This window comes from Plecotus auritus (genome assembly GCF_963455305.1).
Source record: "Plecotus auritus genome assembly, chromosome: 4".
NCBI lineage: Eukaryota > Metazoa > Chordata > Mammalia > Chiroptera > Vespertilionidae > Plecotus > Plecotus auritus.
In genome coordinates, this window is record NC_137775.1 from 20582970 (window position 1) to 20605282 (window position 22313).

General features: G+C 40.3%; 1 protein-coding gene across 2 annotated transcripts in view; it reads left to right on the plus strand.

Moving 5' to 3' along the window:
- Positions 1-22313, plus strand: part of LAMA2 (laminin subunit alpha 2) — a 519987-nt gene that overhangs the window by 447950 nt on the left and 49724 nt on the right. For both annotated transcript variants that reach the window (XM_080664727.1, XM_080664728.1), the window contains 6 exons: positions 3618-3761; positions 4721-4854; positions 7510-7669; positions 11030-11154; positions 18270-18432; positions 19087-19231. In XM_080664727.1, coding sequence (XP_080520853.1) covers positions 3618-3761; positions 4721-4854; positions 7510-7669; positions 11030-11154; positions 18270-18432; positions 19087-19231 — 871 coding nt within the window. The remainder of the gene's footprint in view (positions 1-3617; positions 3762-4720; positions 4855-7509; positions 7670-11029; positions 11155-18269; positions 18433-19086; positions 19232-22313) is intronic.

The window sequence follows — 22313 nt, forward strand, 5'->3', positions numbered from 1 at the left end:
TATAAACATATTTGTAATTGGGCACGAGTATCTGAATGTGGCTCTAACACATACTCAATGTGACCAAGAAATCAAAGACATTTATTTTATTTTAAAGTAGCTTTTGTTTTGTTTTGTTTTGTTGACTTTGAAATTGAGTGCCACTGCACTCTTTTTAAATGAATGACCTAGTTGCTGGATGAAAAATGCAGTGAAAATCCAATAGATATAATAATGGGATCTTCAATGATGTTGGACTGAGTTCATGATGATAAATTGGTAAATACTGTGCTTTAGAGATACCTAATGCTTAGTGACTTTTGTTTAGAAGTCTTACTGAAGATTCATATTAGAAATAACAACAGTTGATAGAACCAAATATCTTAAGAGGATGTTTGCGTTTCAGAAATCCCTTCCCTCTTATGAGGGATATATCCTAGAGATTTCATCTAGTGAAACTTATAAATGCTGTACTTGGAATTGCCTATTTTAAGTTAGTTAAAATAAATATCTATAATTATAAAGAAAAACACAAAATGTTTAAATGAGAAATTAGTATCTATGGACTGCTTACCAACAGTTTGAGCTGCCTAAATTTTTCAGGTACTGAGCATATATTCAAAACCATAAGCCAGAAAACAGAAATCCAGGGGATTTTGCATATGAATGTACAAGAGTTGACCAATAGGTTACTTTTCAAGATTAACTGCTGGTATATTTGGTATAACAACATCTTTTTGTTCAGAGAACCATATGTTTTGGATATGTAAAGTGTGCTATAAAGTAGATTAATTGTAACTCCTAGTGCTGTTAAATACCCTTAGCTTGAAAATGGCTGCCTTCCTAGACTTCCTTCCCAGATGGAGTTTCATCAGCTCAGTTAGGTCCTGGTGCTCTGTCTCCTGCCCTTGGGTCGCTCCCTTTCGAACACCCCAGTCATGTAATCCCCTATCATTTCTACCAGGTGTACCTAAGCAAGGGCAGACACTCCACCTGTGACCCAAATGGACATGTATTCCACCCACAATCAGTCATTTCTTCTCTTAACAGTAACCAAGGAGGATTATAATACTGTGTTCTTCCAACAGAATTCAGTTACTTACGATTAAACTAGGCATAAGTTTAGAAAGCATATACTGGTATGAAATAAAGATAAAATAAACTGCACACAGAGTTACTCTTGATGACTACCCCAGCCCCTCTGGGTATGATTCCTGCTAGAAAGAGCTGGATCTGCTCTGTTCGTGAATCCCTGGCAGACCTGGATGTCTTCTCTTTGATCTCGTGATGTCAGTGACACTTACAGCCTGCCTCAGATAGCAGATTTGCCCAGTGTCAAGCTCTTCTCTGATGATAGTTTTGGTTCACTTGCTATAAATTCCTAAAAACTCACAATCTCCTATAGTTTTTCTTAAACACGAAGACATCTGAAGACTGCATTTCCCCTTCCTGACCTCTACTACAGGCTCTTTCTCTTGCTTTACTTCCCTTTTATCTCCAGGCCCTTGGGTAGCCCTTTGTATAGCTGCTCCTCTCTCACGTAACATCCTCTGACAACTTCCGAGGCACATCTGTTTTATAGCATTATCATCCAGAAGAAAAGTTGTACATTTCCTGGTTCTGTTTTTTTTGACAATTTGCATATTTTTTAATATATTTTTTATTGATTTCAGAGAGAAAGGGAGAGGAACAGAGAGAGAGAAATATTAATGATGAGAGAGAATCATTTATCACCTGACTCCTGCATGCCCCCTACTGGGGATCAAGCCCATAACCGGGTGTGTGCCCTTGACCGGAATTGAACCCAAGCCACAGGCCAACGCTCTATCCACTGAGCTAAACTGGCCAGGGCGACAAATTATATTTTGGTTCCCCAGTTCTAGCACTTTAGGTAGAAGGGAAATTCCATCATTTGTGGAACAAAGAGCTAACTTCCTGGCTGAAATCCGCACAAACAGAAAGATTATTTTCTCCAGAGCACAGACCAAACACTCTGGGGACCAGAGTGGACCCCAGTGCTGTGCCCTCAGCTAGCTGTCTCGGCCCCACCCTCAGGGGAAGGCAAGGACTAGGAAAGCAGGCTGAACAGGAGGCTTCCTGGATTATTCCAGCCCCAGGCCGCCACACAGGGCTCCATTAGGGGGAGCGCGTGTTTCTTTCGAACACAAGATCTCCTCCATTTGGAGATGCAACCTGGACAGCAGATTAGGTGAGGAAGCAGTATATGAACTCACAACTCAGGCACAGTCTATAGGAGATGCAACACATCTGCCTTATCCCCAGAAGTTCTCAAACATACATGAATTTACATATTTGTCACAACCCAACCCCTCCTTAACTTTTCTTTTAAATCCAACCAATGTTGAATCCTGCACCTCTTCAGTATAGTCTATGCCTACACCCACAATCTACTTAGACCCTTGAAGACACTTCCTTGTGTCACCATGATATAGAAACTGGTTTGGCATAGGCCAGTGGTCGGCAAACTCATTAGTCAACAAAGCGGCAAACCGCGGCTTCGCAAGCCGCAGTTTGCCGACCACTGGCATAGGCTATCTTGGCTGGAGTCAGCACAGCCCTTTCATGAGGGTAACAGTAATGCTTGTTGGCTTTCTTCCAAATGTGAAAACTATGTGAGTAGCACAAAGTGCTAGAGGGAATGAGAAAATGGAAACTCACTGCTGGTGAGGACCAAGAGGCTTCCTGAAGGCAGGTGTGTGAATCAGCTTCCCCTGTCTCTGCCTCCTACTCTGAGCACTTTCACTAACAAAGTAACAGCTGCTCTCTGAGCCCAAGCAGCGCTCTTGCTGTCCTGAAAGTGCCCTTTGATGGTGCACCTGAACCAAAGGAAATTAAATCAGATCATCAACTAGTGTTACATGTGATTGAAGAAAGGCTCCCAAAATGAAAATAAAAATTGGTGTGAACTGTGTCACTTCTATTCGCATAGGCATTCCTTCCCTAGCAATTTATAGTAATTTTTAAAGGACTAGTCAAAAGAAAAAGGAGCTGTTTAATACATTAGCAATGATAGCCACTAGAAATTATTTCTGTTTCGTTTCCTGGAAACTTCATAAAAAAGATATAATTTGTTCTGAAAGGTATGTTCTGAGTGGAATGATTAGTATTCCTCTTACTATTAGAACATCTAGAACAAAATCTATTTGGCCTCTTTCAACTGTAAGAACATGGGAGAGTAGATAATATCCTCTTGAAAAATCAAAGAAAAATGGTTTCCTACTTGAAGTGATAACAAAATCATTGAAATTTGAATTGCAAAATTTCACGTAACAACCTTAATAAAGATATTACCATTAGCTTCATGTAAAACCACCTTTTGAAAAGTAAAGTATGAAGGTAAGAATTCATTAGTTGGCATGCTTCAAAAAATAGTAGTGTGCTAACAAAACGTGTGACTGTGAGCATCTTATTGTCAAAATGCTGGTGGAAAGCTGCTCTTCTCGGCCCTCATTAATAAGTATAATAGTGTCGGCATATGGGCATTTAATGATAGCATTTGATAATAGAAAAATAACTTCAAAGAAGAGATGGTGATGATGGCTCTGCGGTTGTTTGGGAGCTCTTTAAACTTTTTGAGAGATTTAGTCTTGGTTTTTTGTACCTTGTTTTTCTTGAAGATCAAAGTATCTGTGTCTTCGGGAGGTGACTGCATTCGAACATACAAGCCAGAAATCAAGAAAGGAAGCTACAATAATATCATTGTCAACGTAAAGACACCTGTTGCTGACAACCTCCTTTTTTATCTTGGAAGTGCCAAATTTGTAAGTCTAATATTCAGCATGTCTTGGCTTACTGTATATATGTACAGTCAGAGGTTAATCCTGGTGGTGCGGGAAATGTATGGAATCCAATAACATGGTCCCAAAATTATGTAATGTAGCCTTTCAGACTTGAAAACCTCAGAATCTTACCACACAAAGTTAGAAGGCAAATGAAATGAAGAAAACTTTTTACAGCACTTAGGCACATGTGCTTTTATGAGTGTAAGAAACATATATTTTGAATTATATTTCCAGATCCAGTTATTTAAGAAGAAAGACGAATAGGAATAAAGCTTTTTTTATTTGTTTTTTACTTTTCTCTAACTGAGCTATTACAATGAACCTTCATAGTCAATGAAAATGGCAATTTGTATACTAATTTTTGGCCAATGAAAAATTTTCTCTGATTCATGTTGAGTTTCTACAGAAGCTCACCAGAAACTTCTAATTCCTTTCATTTTCTTTTTTAACTACTTGGCTTTGCATGCATGGGGACCTTCTAAAATGAACATGACTTTTCAACAGCCCACTCATCGCATAAGTCAATACTTGGAATTCAAGTGAGAAGTCTGAGGTCACCTTGAGTAGAAAATCATAGCTGGTCCTTCAAAAACGGCAGTGCTCTTGAAGAAAACAAATGAGTTATGAATATTTTCCTTTACCTCTTCCACAAGTATCAGAGTAAGAAAAGACTTTGTCTCAAAAGTAGTCCTAACTAGAGTTGGTTAAATTAACACATATACCTCAGCAGTATGGACAGTTGTGTTGTTCTAAAGATACAATAAAATATTGTTTAACCATACATAATAATAGTTCATGTTACTTGGGAGATTTGTTCACGTGGCTTATAATTATTTCACATATACCTACATAGCACCTGTTAAGGAGAACTCCGCTGGCCTCCTCTTGTTAGGTGTTTTATATCTGATATGTATTGTTTTTGTGTTGCTCTGAACTAGATTGACTTTCTGGCTATAGAAATGCGTAAAGGCAAAGTAAGCTTCCTCTGGGATGTTGGATCTGGAGTCGGACGTGTGGAATATCCAGATTTGACTATTGATGACTCCTATTGGTACCGTATTGAGGCATCAAGGTAACTAACTCAATAAAGATTAAAATAAATTACAGAATTTTGAAGTAGTTTCTCAGTTTATAAGAAAACTCTTATTTTCATTTAAAGAAGGTATGTATACAAATTTGTATGCATACTTTTTTCAAATGTATGTATAGATTTGTGCATATATACACATATATACACAAATTTTAATATTATGTGAATATGTATACATGTGTGCAAATTGGCATCTTTGTAGTGCCTATTAACAAACCGTCAAGATATTGACAAGAGTGACCATTTATTTTGGACCCCTTACCTGGCTGTCCCGTAGGAATTTTGAGTTTAAGTTTTGCATCATACCACCACACCTGAACAGTGCTGAGATTTGGCCTTATTCAGAACAAGCCAGAACATAAGACCTGCCTTCAGTGCCTGTCTCAAATGTGCACAATTCCTCTTCTAGTCTGCATAGCAACCTTGCCTACCAGCATGTGCAGTCTCTAAACGCTGGCGTGAATATATGTCAGGTCCACACTACTTAAAATGGGAAGTAACAGGAAATTGATTAATTCAATCTTTGAAGCTTTAATTCACTTAACTTCTAGCAGTGTAAAGATTCCTTAGAGAAACAGTCCTATCCTCTATACTGCCCCCTCAATTTCTCTTATTTTCCTAATTTTTAACTGTCTACTACACTAAAACAGCTAATAGTTAAGAGGTATTGTTAAGGGCCTAGGTCTACAGATAAAATTGATCAACAATCTGGAGAAAGCTTAATGAGCCCAGCCAGTGTGGCTCAATGGTTGAGCATCAACTTATGAATCAGGAGGTCACGGTTCGATTCCTGGTCAGGGCACATGCCCAGTTGTGGGCTTGATCCCCAGTGTGGGGCATGCAGGAGGCAGCCAATCAATGATTTTCTCCCATCATTGATGTTTCTGTCTCTCTCTCCTTCTCCCTTCCTCTCCAAAATCAATAAAAATATATTTTTTTAAAAAAGAGAAAGCTTAATGAGAAGCAAGATCAGTTCCTTTGCATGATCTTCAGAACTGTGTGTGTGTGTATGTGTGTGTGTGTGTGTGTGAGAGAGAGAGAGAGAGAGAGAGAGAGAGAGAGAGACCAACAGATATGTTTCTATATGTGATGTTGGGGGGCAGGGGGATTAAGTACTTCAAAAACTTAAGAATATATTTTCATGAAGTACAGTTCTTGTATTAGAAGACATATATTCTGTTAAAGAAGAATCTTATTTGATAAAGTCATTTTATTGTTTCCATGTGTTTCAGTTAATACTGCACCCTCAAAAATAAAAAGATTACCAAAATGAGATAGCAGGGAGAGAAATAGGACACAAACGTTCTGTTATGACAGCTCGTCTCAGAGAAGCGACCAGATTTTCATGTTTAACAATTTATGGAAATCAACCACTTAAAAAAAAGAAATAACATCAAATACAGTAATAATAGCTTTCTAAACCATACTAATTGAATTGAAAAGCGAAGGTCTTTTATACGATTTGTATACACAGTGCTGAAGACTAGATATTATACAGTACACATTAAGATGGTATGCCAAACAGTAAAAGATGCCGGTTCCAGGAAAACTACTTCAGCAAATCTGGGCCCAAGATATAATAAGGGATTTTAGGAGAAATGATGCAGTTTATAATGCAGAAGGGTGGATTATTCAGGAATTAAATTAGACCAAATGCTAAAGGAAGTACTATAAACTTGTTGAAATAGTATGTGTTGGTAAATAGCAAACTGTTTTGTAAAGGCATGGGAAAAAGCTTTTTATTTAACCAACTAGAGGCCCGGTGCATGAAATTTGTGCACGGGGTGGGGGGGGGGGCGGCTGTCCCTCAGCCCAGCCTGCACCCAATCTGGGACCCCTCGAGGGATGTCCGACTGCCCGTTTAGGCCCGATCCTACTGGGATCAGGCCTAAACGGGCAAGTTGGACATCCCTCTCACAATCCAGGACTGCTGGCACCCAACTGCTCGCCTGCCTGCCTTCCTGATTGTCCCTAACCGCTTCTGCCTGCCAGCCTGATCACCCCCTAACCACTCCCCTGCCAGCCTGATTGATGCCTAACTGCTCCCCTGCCAGCCTGTTTGCCCCTAACTGCCCTCCCCTGAAGGCCTGGCCACCCCTAACTGCCCTCCCCTGAAGGCCCGGTCACCCCTAACTGCCCTCCTCTGCAGGTCTGGTCACCGCTAACTGCCCTCCCCTGCAGGCCTGGGTCCCCCTCAACTGCCCTTCCCTGCTGGCTATCTTGTGGTGGCCATCTTGTGTTCACATGGGGGCAGCCATCTTTGACCACATGGGGGCAGCCATCTTGTGTGTTGGAGTGATGGTCAATTTGCATATTACTCTTTTATTAGATAGGATAGCAATCTCATCAGCTAATTGCTGCTGTGTCACTTCATATCAATGGACACAGAGTCACAGTCTGTTTCTCACTGGTCCTGGCTGACTCTGACAGCAAACATCTAGCAAAGATCAAACTCTGGGTTTTGATTTGCAATTTAATGAACCTGGAAATTTTAAAGCTAAATACCCAGTTATCTCTCAAATATTCCAAAACAAGTCTCTACATTTTATACCTTTTCAATCTGAAGCTACCAGCAAGGTGATACATAATTCATTTCCTGTTTTTCCTCCCACTTCCTTTCAACACGTGCCCTGGAAGAACTGGGAGAAATGGAAGCATTTCTGTGAGGGCCCTGGATGGACCCAAAGCCAGCATTGTGCCCAGTACATACCATTCAGCGTCTCCTCCAGGTTACACGATTCTAGACGTGGATGCAAATGCAATGCTCTTCGTTGGTGGCTTGACTGGGAAATTGAAGGTAATGTGTTTCTTCCCCATCCTGTTTACCACATCTTTGTGAACAACTCCTGACATGATTACTTCGGGAGAAGCACAATAACACTCAGCAAAAACTCAGTCACTTTTACTAAATTTGTATTTTTGAAAACCAGAATTTATGTTGATTAAGAATTGTCTTCTTCCAATATTCAATACAGGAAATACAATATTTTAAATTTGTGTATATATTTACTTAAACAGTTGTTGTTTTGCCCTAATCTGTGGCATCAATTTTTGAATATTCTTGTTTTAGTTGCCTCAAAATCAAAGTGATTTTTAAAGGCAGTTTATTTTCCAAATCAACTTGTGATTTCTTAATATAAAGTGCTATAAGGTTCAAACTCACATCTAATTAAAAGATTTATGAATACCTTGGGAAATATCACCGGAGTCATAAGCTTTCAAATCATGATCCAATTTTAAAAGTTTTCAAGTTGCTCTTCTCCTCATTCTTATAGAGCAACGCACTTAATATTCATAATTGCTCCATGGCAGGTCCTTGTGCATTTGAAATTGCAGAGTCCCTGCATTTTAAAGAAGCTTGTGCTGATTAAATGGAATTATGTGCTGGAAAACGACCTGTGGATGAGATGTAAGAGCACAAGCAAATATAATGGTTAATCCTGGGCTTGACAGAATCATCCTGGGATGAGATTAGTCAGAAAATGTGAAAAGTCAGGCTTTTTTAAAAATTTTACCCTGAATTTATGAGAAATCAACTTTCTTATAGAGTGAGGTTGTTTTATTTGCTTTGTGTATGAGATGTGACTCTAAAGCATTGTAATTGATTCCACAACTGCACACTAAAATTATTCTCATTTCTTAGAACGGCATATAAATATATATGGTACATAGTAGTATATAGTCACAGTGCCAACTTTCTCTTCTCTCCAGAAAGATAAATATAGGGTAGCGCAGAGCAGTAGGAAAGCCATGAATTTTGAAAGCCAGTCCCGAGTAGATCCTCTGTTCTACCATTTACTAAAATATGACCTTTAGGCAAGTCACTTAATCCTTGAGGCTTCAGATGTCTCAACTAGAAAAGGGAGATAAGAATATCTACTTTGGCCAAAACCGGTTTGGCTCAGTGGATAGAGCGTCGGCCTGCGGACTGAAAGGTCCCGGGTTCGATTCCGGTCAAGGGCATGTACCTTGGTTGCGGGCACATCCCCAGTGGGAGGTGTGCAGGAGGCAGCTGATCGATGTTTCTCTCTCATCGATGTTTCTAGCTCTCTATCCCTCTCCCTTCCTCTCTGTGAAATATCAATAAAATATATTTTAAAAAAAAAGAATATCTACTTTGCCTGCATATTAATAATCTACAATAATAAAAGTGTAATATGCTAATTAGACTGGGCAGCCAAACGACCTTCCGAACGTCCTTCCGGATGAAGCCGGGGCTGCGAGGGCCGAGGCAAGCCACAGTGGCTGCAAGGGCAGAGCCCCTTCACGAATTTCATGCATTGGGCCTCTAGTAAATTTTATAATTTATATAGTCCTTACTATGTGCTCAGTAATATTCTAAGTCATTTACATGCATTAACTTAATTTTCACAACAACCCCAAAAGGTAAGTAATATCCTTCTCGGAGTTAAGAAATCTAAGTAAGAGAGAAGTTCAGTGACATCAGTTAGTGGCAGAGCTGTGATTAAACACAGGTTTACAAGTGTCTCCACTCTTAATCACCGTGTTTCACAGCCACAGTGAGTAGTGAGATTACGTGCATACCATTTATGACAAATGCCTAAGGCAGTGGTCGGCAAACTGCGGCTCGCGAGCCACATGCTGCTCTTTGGCCCCTTGAGTGTGGCTCTTCCACTAAATACCACGTGCGGGCACGTACAGTGCGATTGAAACTTCATGGCCCATGCGCAGAAGTCGGTTTTTGGCTCTCAAAAGAAATTTCAATCGTTGTACTGTTGATATTTGGCTCTGTTGACTAATGAGTTTGCTGACCACTGGCCTAAGGCATGATGGTCTCACCTTAAGTTGCACCTTAAATAATTTTTATGATTATCCGAGGTCACTGGAACAAAACAACTTTCTTAGAACAATCTCAGCGGACAATAAAACAGGCAAATAAAATCTAGAGAAAATCTTAATGATTTTGGCCAAGAGTCTCAAGGAAACTGCCACACCAGAATGTGAGCTGAAAGCTGAAAACAAGTAGCTAAATCAACATGCTGAAGAAAACTCACAGTGGCAGAAAAATATAGGTTCTTTTTAGGATGCAAGAAGGCAAAGCATAAAGCAAGTAGCATCCACAAGTAGAATAATCAACCTCTGGAAAATTAAGAGAGGCTCTGACTGATTACGGAGAATCCCAAGGACTGTCTGACCCACAAATGCCATCAGCTCTGATGAGCATTCTTTCTACCTGTCAGTGCACCTTCTTCGCAGCAATAGGAAGACGTGTATGTTCATGAGTTTAATCTAAAATTCTCACTACAAATTTTAACTATTCAGTGACCATCTTCCTACATTTGTTCTAAAACCCAAACATGTCAATTCATTCCCCTCAGCCCCAGATTATTTAAATAAATGTGGATTCGTTTGGACAAAGAGTTTCTAAAGTTAGAGGCACCAGAATATAGTATTTCTGTGTAATATGTCACTGTCAAAAAAAACAGGTGTTTCGATTACAGCAAGGTTCTCTAGCATGGACCCTGTCATTCCCCTTCTTTGTGACTGTGTTATGTTCCACATGTATGACCTTCCCATGTGAGAAGGACACCAGGGTTGTCATTCCACAAATATTTATTGAGCCCCTACTGGATGCCAGGCCCAGTGCTGTGTACACCAGCAAACAGCGCCAACACATTCCCTTCTCTTACAAATTTACCCTTTCCTTCATTCCCCTGCCCTGGGAACCTGCTTGGATGTACCAGGAAATGAAAAATTGGGGACAGCACTATCATAGGGTGATTCATATGCAGTTATTAGTAATATATATGCCCCTTCTCATGATCTCTAGAAGAAATCTTCTTAGTGGCATGAGAGCACTAACATTTATGAAATACCTTCTCTGTGTTAGTCACTGTATATGGTACCATAGTAAATTATCTAATTTAATTATCCTAATTATCCCATGTTAGAGACAAGACAATAGAATCGCAAAGAAGATAAGCAGCTCACCTCAAGTGTTTATTTACCAATGGTGTTAAACTGATAAAGCACAAAGTAACCAGAAATACAATATGATTAAAAGATGAATATGGGCATAACTAAGAGTATCAGAAAGAATGGATAATAACTATTCCAGATTCTGCTGCTAATAAACCTTACAGGTACTCGAGGATTTTTAGTAAAATTCTAACAAACATTATATTTCTCTCTGCAGAAGGCTGATGCCGTACGCGTGATTACATTCACTGGCTGTATGGGAGAAACATACTTTGACGGCAAACCTATAGGGCTGTGGAATTTCCGAGAAATAGAAGGTGACTGCAAAGGGTGTACTGTCAGGTTAGTGGTGATGGTCTGGCCTGAGGGTCACAGAAGCTTCTGTTGTATTGTGCACGATTCTGTTCTCATGTGGGTGAGCTGGAACACCTCAAAGTGATTATGTGCAGACATGGACTTACCGTGATGCTAATGAAAGTTCAAGTCCCGTCCCCAATTTGTGCGGGCACTTTGCAAGGCCCAGGGAGGTGTTCTAGCAGTACTTTGACATGGTCATATGTTTCTGTAAAATTTGCAAAACTCATGTATTTTAACCTCAATCAATTAAGACAATTATCTCTTTCCACTCCAACCTCCCTTCATGTCAGGTGCTTGTTCATTTCTGTGGCTATTGTGTAGTTATAATGTTTTTTTCTTTTTCTTTATTTTATTTTTTATTGAATTTATTGGGGTGGATTTGGTTAATAAAACCACATAGGTTTCCAGTGTACAACTCTATAACACGTCATCTGTATACTGCATCGTGCACTCACCACCCAAAGTCAAGTCTCTTTCTGCCACCATTTATCCCTCTATGCCTTTTTCTACATCTCCCCACCCCCACTCCCTTTCCCTCTGGCAAGCATCAAACTTTTGTCTGTGTCTCTTTTTTTTCCTTTGCTTAATCCCTCCCCCCCCCCCCGGTTTTTTTTTAAATTTAATAAATCTTTATTGTTCAGATATTACAATTGTTCCTCTTTTTTTCCCCCCATAGCTCCCCTCCACCCAGTTCCCACCCCACCCTCTGCCCTTACCTCCCCCGCCACTGTCCTCATCCATAGGTGTACACTTTTTGTCCAGTCTCTTCCCGCACTCCCCACACCCCTTTCCCCCCAAGAATTGTCAGTCCACTCCCTTTCTATGCCCCTGATTCTATTATATTCACCAGTTTATTCTGTTCATCCGATTTTTTATTCACTTGATTTTTAGATTCACTTGTTGATAGACATGTATTTGTTGTTCATAATTTTTATCTTTACCTTTTTCTTCTTCTTCCTCTTCTTAAAGAATACCTTTCAGCATTTCATATAATACTTACTGGTTTGGCGGTGATGAACTCCTTTAGCTTTTTCTTATCTGTGAAGCTCTTTATCTGACCTTCAATTCTGAATGATAGCTTTGCTGGGTAGAGTAATCTTGGTTGTAGGTTCTTGCTATTCATCACTTTGAATATTTCTTCCCACTCCCATCCGGCCTGCATAGTTTCTGTTGAGAAATCAGCTGACAATAGTATGAGTGCTCCCTTGTAGGTAACTAACTGTTTTTCTCTTACTGCTTTTAATATTCTCTCTTTGTCTTTTGCTCTTGGCATTTTAATTATGATGTGTCTTGGTATGGTGCTCTTTGGATTCCTTTTGTTTGGGGTTCTGTGCACTTCCTGGACTTGTAAGTCTATTTCTTTCACCAGGTGGGGGAACTTTTCGGTCATTATTTCTTCAAATAGGTTTTCAGTATCTTGCTCTCTCTCTTTTTCTGGCACCCCCATAATTCAGATGTTGGTACCCTTGAGGTTGTTCCAGAGGCTCCTTACACTATCTTCAAATTTTTGGATTCCTTTTTCTTTTTGCTTTTCTGGTTGAGTGTTTTTTGTTTCTTTGTATTTCAAATCTTTGACTTGATTCTTGTGGTCCTCTAGTCTGCTGTTAGGTCTCTGTGTAATATTTTTTTATTTCAGTCAGTGTATGTTTCATTTCTAGTTGGTCCTTTTTCATATCCTTGAGGGTCTTGCTAAATTTATTGGCCTTTTCTAGGAAATTCTTGAAAAACCTTATAACTGTGGTTTTGAACTCTATATCCAGTCATTTTCTTTCCTCTATTTCTTTCATTTGTGATCTGTTTCTTTGACGCCGCATTTTCGCTGCTTCCCTGAGTTGGTAGAGTAGCTTTGTGTGGTAGGTGTCCTATAGGGCCCAGTGGCTCAGCCTCCCCCAGTTACCTGAGGTGGACCCTTTTGGTGCACCCCTTTGTGGACTGTGTGCACAGCCTTGTTGTAGTTAAGTCTTGATTGTTGTTGGTATCACTGGAAGTAATTGACCTCCAGGCCAGTTGGCTGTGAGGATCACCTGTGTCTACGCTGGGAGAACTTCTGTGATGGAGACACCCTTATGAGACAAGACTTGCAAAATTGCAAAAGCCTCTGTGCTCAGCTTGGATGGGGTGGAGTCTCAGGGTGGAGCAGACAGCCTTGGCTTCCCATCAGCTCTGCCCTATGAGGCCCCAGGGTCTCAGTGTCCTCGGTAATTGCTGCAGGCACCTCTGAGAGAAAGCTGCCCTCGAGTTCCGCCCGCTGTCAGACAGTCCAGTTTCTCCCCAAATGAGTCTGGGTTCCCAGAAACTCGCCCGGAACTGGAGTTCAGCGCAGTCGGGAGCTTATGTCTCCCTCCCACTTGGGAAAGCCAGCCACGCACTCAGCCGCCAGTGCACTCAGCCGCCCGTCCTCTCCACGTGTGCATCTCCATACCTCAGCCTTTTGCAGCTCCCTTGAGTCTCAATGTGCTTTCCTCTTTCCTTCTAGTTGTAGAATTTCCACTCAGCCAGCTTTCCTGTGGTTCTGGATGGTGTCCATTTTGTCTTTTAGTTGTAGTTTTGATATTGTTATGCGAGGCAGCAGTTGAGGTATTTACCTATGCTGCCATCTTGGTTTCTCTCCCCTTCCCCCTTTTTACCCAGCCCCAAACCCTCCTCCCCTCTGACAGCTGTCAGTCTGTCTTCTATATCCATGAATCTGTTTCTATTATGTTTGTTAATACATTTTGTTCATTAGATTCCACATATGAGTGAAGTCATATGATACTTGTCTTTCTCTGACTGGCTTATTTCACTTAGAGCATAATGCTCTCCAGGTCCATCCACACTATCAAAAAAGGTAAGATTTTCTTCATTTTTACAGCCAAGTATTATTCCACTGTATAAATGTACCCCATTTATACAGCTTTTTTTATCCACTTATCCACTGATGGACACCTGGGCTGCTTCCAAATCTTGGCTATTGTAAATAACACTTCAATGAACATAGGGGTGCATATAGTCTTTCAAATTAGTGATTCATGTTTCTTCTGATATATTCGAAGAAGTGGAATCACTGGGTCATAAAACAGTGCCTTTTTTAAATTTATTGAGGTTACTCCATACTGCTCCCCATAATGACTATACCAGTGGTTCTCAACCTTTCTAATGCTGCGACCCTTTAATACAGTTCCTCATGTTGTGGTGACCCCCAAGCATAAAATTATTTTCGTTGCTACTTCATAACTGTAATTTTGCTACTGTTAATGAATCGTAATGTAAATATCTGTGTTTTCCGATGGTCTTAGGCTCTACAGCAGCAGTTCTCAACCTGTGGGTCGCAACCATCGGAAAACACAGATATTTATATTACGATTCATAACAGTAGCAAAATTACAGTTATGAAGTAGCAACGAAAATAATTTTATGCTTGGGGGTCACCACAACATGAGGAACTGTATTAAAGGGTCGCAGCATTAGAAAGGTTGAGAACCACTGGACTATACCAATCTGCATTCCTACCACAGCCTCACAAACACTTTCTGATGATTAGTAATCTTTTCATATGTCTCTTGGCCATCTATATGTCTGTTTTGGAGAAGTGTCTATTCAGGACCTTTGTCCAATTTTTAAATGGGTTGTTTGTTTTCTTGATGTTAAAGTGTTTTAACCCCTTATTAGATGTATTATTGGTAAGTATGTTCTCCTATTCAGTGGGTTGTCTTTTCATATTGTTGATGGTTTCCTTTGCTGTGCAAAAGCTTTTTAGCTTGAAATAGCTTAATTTTCTTTTGTTTCCCTTTCCCAAGGAGATATATCCAAAAAAAGATTGCTATGAGAAATACCTGAGATTTTATTGCCCATGTTTCTTCTAGGATTTTTATGGTTTCATGGCCTGTATTTAAGTCTTTAATCCATTTTGCGCTTATTCTTGTGTATGGTGTAAGACGGTGGTCTAGTTTCATTATTTAGCTTGTATTGGCCCAATTTTCTCAACACCATTTATTGAATAGACTGTTTACCCCACTGTATGGTCTTGCTTCCTTTGTCAAATATTAATTAACCTAAAGGCATGGGTTTATTCCTGGGCTTTCTGTTCTATTCCACGTCATCCAGATTGTCCAAAGTGCCCGCCAAGAGCTTTACCAGAAAAGCAACACACCAAGGTCCCTCTTGGGTACAGCCAACAGACCTTTCTGCAGGACTTGAGGTTGGCAGGGCAGTGTCACCAGTAGCTGGAGGTTTGGGTTAGTGCACTCCCCAGGCTGGTGCTGTAAGAATAGGAGTGCTCGGCCCTAGGAAGATGGCAATTGCAACTGAGGGTGGTGTGGGATAGGGACTCAGCACAGCGACCTCAGTGTCTGACCCTCCAGATCTCTCCTTGGGGCCACACCACCCAGATCTTCTCTTTATGACTCCCACATGCCCTGAGTCAACTTCCCTCTACTGGAGCCTTGGGTGAGCGTCTGAGAGCAAGATCCTGTGTATTGACCCTTTAAGAGAATACCTGGGTTTTTAGCAGCCCCCACCCCTATTTCAGGTGGACAGTGTCCCCCCGATTTTCAAATGCCAGATGCTATGCAGGATCCTTTTCCTGGCTCTGGGGCTCTGTGTTAGGAACTTGACATAGGGTTGAGACCCCACACTCCTAGGAGGGGCTTTTGCAGCAGGGACTTATCCCTTGGCTTCTCGGCCGCCATACGTAGGTGCTGGGGCCTGCCCTCTCCGCTTCTCCATCCTTCTCACCCGTCTCTGTGTGGCTTCCCCTGTAAAACGTTAGTTATAATATTCATGTTCAGCTGTCCTTCCATTGGCTCTTCAGGTTGATTGCTCTATCATTTAGCTGTAGATCAGTTTGGCACCGGGAGGAGGGGAGTGCCGTTTCCACCTACTCTGTAGCCATCTTATAATCCTAAATTCTTTTTTCTTAAAGAGAGCTTTCCCTCAAGCTAATTAAGCTTCAGGCCTCACAAAGCCTGGATTCACGCCACTTATGTTTCTACCAAAATAGAGAATCCTAGTGCAAGTTTTAGCTCCTGCAGGATTTATCAAATAACACATGAGGTTTTGTAAGTATTTCAAGTGGAAACCCAGGGGCCTTAAAGATTCTGCTTAAGTGGAAAGGAGAAGAAAGAGCCAAGATAAGCCAGGAGAAATTGCCACAAAACACATCATCAATTATAAGGGAGAGGTTAGGATGTAGGCGTTTTAAAGTACATAAGCAAACAAAGCATATATACAGAATAAATATTCTTAGATAAATCTGAATTGAGGATATACAATAATTAGCAGTGGAGGATTTCTCAGCATAAATAACTTAGAGCCCACTAATCAACTGAGCCTATAACAGTTTTAATTATATTAAATTAAATACATGGAAGCTTAATATATACACACAGCAACTCTAAAATTAATAGATGCTAAGGAGTTTGCATTTTTTTTTTTTCAATTTAAGAGGTACGTGCCAGGACCCAAATCCCCCATTAATGTGGCAAGGTGCACTTCACATATTTTTCTCAGCATCTCTGGAGTTTCATAGATGAAAGTAACCCCCCACAAAATTCTCTTTCCAGAAGTTTTAACTTACAATGTCCCATTTATTCTTGTCATTAAAGAATTGTCAGCGTGGCATTGAGGACAGTTTAAAAGCCTAACCTATTTATAGTTAAAGTGGTTTGGTCAATAACCTTCAATAAAATCTAATGTGGAATGTTGCCTATAAATTCCTTTCAATACAACACAGACAATGAAGTCCATGTTAATATTCTGCTACTCACAAATCAACATCAAGATTCTCTAAACATTTCTTTGGTAAATTTATCAGTAGGATTTTCAAAAGCCTATTTACCAACAAAACATCCAAAGCATTTAAATGTCTATTCAGCAGTGCATATCATGTATCAAGATAACATCACTAATTGTCAATTCTGCAAAGATTTCCTTGCCTTCAGTATACAAAGTATTAGGTGAATTAATACAAATATAATAGTGCTTCTACATATATAAGCAGGGTTTTTTTTCAGGTTACAGAGATTTACACTTATAACTTCCTGAGAGTAAGATGAACACAGCACAGTTCTAGCCATCAAGAAATTTATAGCCAAGAAGAAAGGAAAAGAGAAATACTAAAATAGTCAAAATATGAAACATAATAAATATTCCTTTTAAAGAATGCACTCTGAGTATACTACAGTTATTCATATGATATTAATAATTGTAGTATTAAGAGCACCAAGATCTGCTTCAGGAAGGAGGTGACATTTGACATGGGCCTTGACATAGAATAAGAGTCCAAGAGAAGAGATGGCAGATGGACTGTGAAGAGCATTTTAGTCCCAGGGATGAGTGAGAGCAAAGTGGGAAGGCTGGAAAGACAATGTGTTTGTAGAAAAGAGTGAGTAAAATCTGTTCTACTATATCACTTGCTTCATAAATGTGAATTCACCCATACAGGATTGGCAAATGGGAAAATGATTTCGTAAAGGGGTAGAAGTCACATAGGTTCATACACAGTTCTTCCCCCTATGTTAATATCTGCACCACCAAGTAAAGGCAGCTGAATGCAAAGTATACTCACGCAGCTGAGGACACCAAGTTCAGGAGTACTGGGCCCACAACACAGCCTACATGTGATCTGTCCCAGAAAATCCTATTCAGAAAGCAGGGACCTATATTCCATTCTGTTATTGTTTTTTCTTACAACTCTAAGTTTGTACTGTTTGACCACCTTCACCCATATCATCCAACCCCCTTCTTGTTATGTTATATATGTTAGAAATGTAATAATGCATTCTTAGCCCATCCAAAAACATCACTAGTTCACACCACTGACACACTTAAATACCAATACAATCATCCACTAAGTACTTTAACAAAACATAAAGCATTTAAAACATCAGGCCTAGTTACTAAATACTTATTGAAGTCTAGGTAAGTGATGGTGGCTACTTGGTCTAAGATGATGGCAGTGGAGATGGAGATGGAGATATATGGAAGTATAAAAGATAACCGTATATTTGATATGGTTCCTGCCTTTGACAGGTTACAATTGAGTCTCAGAAGACAGTTTGACATATTGAATACTGATGAACCAAGTAGACAGTTTCTGATTCATGTGAACTCTCTTTCTTTAGTCCTCAGGTAGAAGATAGTGAGGGTACTATTCAGTTTGACGGAGAAGGCTATGCAATGGTCAGCCGACCCATTCGCTGGTACCCCAACATCTCCACGGTCATGTTCAAGTTCAGGACATTTTCTTCAAGTTCTCTCCTGATGTACCTTGCCACAAAAGACCTGGTAAAGATATACACAGCTTATCTTCCATGACTGAAAATGTCTTGTTTCTTTTCCCTAGTATTCCAATACAATCATTAATTATTGTTAAATTATCAATTATTGTTCAAAGGAGTCTGTGATGGCTGTGTGATAGCCAAGAGTAAGTGGTGCGCTTATTTATTTTTATTGATAACTTTAATTATAAGTATAATTTAATTATTATTTATTTTTAATATAACTCCCCATATAATCCCTTAAGAGAAGCACCCAGTAAATATTACCCAGTATGGAATTATGAATCAGAAAAACTTCTTCCTTAGTCTTCTAGAGACCTAAGTTATATTTTTTCCAGGTCAATATTTCTTAGTAAATTCTTTCAGAGAACATACATACCTTTTAGTTTGCTTAATATGTTTTTAAAGGAACCCACTTTATACTCCTGTCATAAAAGGATATATCCCAATAATTTGGTTGTGACCACTTACACCATAACATCACAGCCACAAATATTCGAAAAATGGTAACATCAATTCTATTTTCAAAATGGAGTTCAATTATAGACCAATACCTTCAGTAATTTAGCCATAAAACCCTATTATCAACCCCACAAAGAAAGTGACTACCACATATTTCTCTGTGTATCTAATCACTGTCATATTTTCACTCTATTAATAGAAAGATTTCATGAGTGTAGAGCTTACTGACGGGCACATAAAAGTCAGCTACGATCTGGGTTCAGGAATGGCTTCCGTTGTCAGCAATCAAAACCATAATGATGGAAAATGGAAATCATTCACCCTCTCAAGAATCCAAAAACAAGGTGAGTTTCTATAGTAATAGTGCACTGTGAGCCTTAATCATGTTCTCCAAAGCTCTCGTGGGCCTAATCATGAGGAAGACCCTGTCTGTAATTTTAGGTACTCACCAATTCTGTGAAAAATTGATAGTCATTTCTTTGGCTTATATTATTGTGGTTTAGGTTAGACAGGACTGATTGAAGAACTAAATGGTTCTCTGTCATTTTCTTTTGAAACTGAGAGCTTAATTTGAAAGAATAAAGCTGTCTTACGATTGTAAAATTATATCCTGCAGTAGGTTTTAAAAGGTTGTGTGATTTTCTTTTCTTCCTATTTTGCCAAGATTTTGCTTTAGAATGGCCCACAGGTAGAATTTCTAGGGGTTGTTAGAGCATAGCTACTGCTTCTTTGCTTTTTAAAAATGCCAACAATTTGTGTGTGAAAATAAATTATTAAGAATGATGTAATGTTTTTGTGGTTCCAAGACATTTTAAAAACACATTCACAAAGTTTATTTAATTTGTTCATATCAGCAGGTATTTTTTTTCTGGTGTTATAGAAAAGGAAACATAGATTCAAACATCACAAATCCTATATAATAAAGAGGTGATATGCAAATTGACCATCACACCCTCACAAGCAGGCTGCATGGGGTGACCAGGCCAGCAGGGAGGTTAGTGAGGGATGACCAAACAACTGAACAAGCAGGCTGCATGGGGCGACCAGGCCAGCAGGGAGGTTAGTGTGGGATGACCAAACGACTGAACAAGCAGGCTGCATGGGGCGACAAGGCCAGCAGGGGGGTTAGTGATGGGTGACCAAACGACTGAACAGCAGGCTGTGAGGGGCGACCAGGCCAGCAGAGGGGGCAGTTGGGAGTGACCAGGCAGCAGGGGGTGCAGTTGGGGGTGGCCAGGCCAGCGGGGGGGGGGGGAGTTGAGGGCAATTAGTCTGGCATGGGGGGCAGTGAGGGGTGACTAGGCTGGCGGGGGCAGGCATTTGGGGGCAACCAGGTCAGCAGGAGGGGCAGTTAGGGGCGATCAGGCCAGCAGAGGGGGGAAGTTGAAGGCAACCAGGTCGGCTGGGGGGGCAGTAAGGGGTGACTAGGCCAGTGGGGGGAGTAGTTAGGAGCGACCAGGCTGGCAGGGAGAGGGCAGTTGGGGGAAACCTATCTGGCAGCGGGGGGGGGGGGGGGGCAGTTAGGGGTGACCAGGCCAGCAGGGGGGGCAGTTAGGGGCGATCAAGCCAGCATGCAGAGGCAGTGACGGGCTATCAGGGTGGTGGGGGGGGGGGGTGTGCAGTTAGGGGCGACTAGGTAGGCAGGCAGGTGAGTGATTAGGAGCCAGCGGTCCCAGACTGTGAGAGGGATGTCAGACTGCCCGACATCCCCCAGGGGTCCTGGATTGGAGAGGGTGCAGGCTGGGCTGAGGGGACCCCCCTGCATGAATTTCGTGCACCGGGCCTCTAGTATGTATATATATGATCTCACAACCAAGACAGAAATCCAAGTCTATTAGGTCTTAGTGTGGTGCTATTGTTACTTAAGTATAATTTCCCCAATTCTGTGTACTATAGCAGGACCAATGTCTGCAAATGAAACTGTGATACTTCTGTTTATATAATTAGCCCTAATTAATTTTGACCATGCCAATTTCCATGTGACATTTCATGGAAATTTAGGTTTAACATTGCATCATCCTTCATTCCTGCATTTAACAAATACCTGCCAAGCATCTCCTAAGTACTATGCAGCAACTAAATGAAGTCTATGACAGGTTCTTAACTTCAGAGAGCTTGTAGTCTAATGGGGTGATAGACAAGCAGATCAATGGTTAGAAGACAGAAAGCTAATAGCTGTGTAGAGATAGGCAGGTGAGGAATCTCAGAAGAGAGAGACATTTAAGTCCAACAGAGAGGTCAGCTCCCTGAATTGAGGAGCTTGCTAGATAAAAAGCACCTTTGACATTTCAGAGAAGTAAAAGTAGGGAGTGCCTCACAGAGCATAATACATGATATATCATTTTCCAACTGCTTTTCTTTGAAATGTGAAGCCCTGGAGGGACTCCCCAGTTTGGATAAAAACTGGTTGTGCACTAAAGAAACTGGAATACTGCTGAATACATTGCTCCATGAAAGAGAGACAGCAGGTCGCATGTTAGAGGCTCTGCACAATAGTTAAGAATATTTAACTCTGGCCCCAAAATTCCCAAACTTCTTTGATTACCAAAATCCTTCCATTCCTACACTACTATCCTACTGAGCACAGTTTGGGAAATGCTTTAGTAAATGTAAGTAAATCCACAGGCTAACAAGGTGATTGTGGACATAAAATTATCAGATGGGGCAAGAGAGATACACAGCTGGTTCATTAAGGGCCTTATGAAATAAGCTAATGAGTTTCAAGTTTATCCTAAAAGCTACAGGGAACTACTGTTTTAACAAGGGTATTCATACCATCACACCATCAGATATGTGCTTTAATAGTTTCTTTAGCAGCAACTCAACAGGTAGATTTGTGACAAGTTCAGCTGCTGCTGCAATCAAATGGGTGAAGAATCAGGAGAATAAAACCATGAGAATGGAGAGGGAAAAATGGAGTTGAAAGATGTTAAGCATTTTGAAATTGAGGAGCTGTGTGATATACTCAATGTGAAGGCTAAGTTAAAAAATATATATATCAAGAATGATTCCATTTTTGTTTGTTTTGTTTTGTTTAAATAACAAGAATATGTCCGTACCATTTACCAAGCTATTGGTTACAGGAAAAAGAATAGATTTTCTAGAAGATATGCTGAGTTCTCTGTTGGACATTTTGTGTTAAAGGTACTCTTACAATCTTAAGCAGTCTAGGGAAGCTGTGTAATTGGCAGGCAATTGGTTGTGTGTATCTGAGGATCAGCAGAGCTCTAGGAGAGAGATGAATCACTAGGAACCATCATCATGTTTGAAATAGTTGTAGCTGAATAGGGAAAAAAACAGCAGTCATATCTAGAATAAGATGATCCAAAACCCTGGAGCAAACAGCAATATTGAAGCGATATAGTAATGGAAGACCCCACAAAGGGGGCTGGAACAAAATAAACAGAGAAAGGAGAAAAAAGGAAT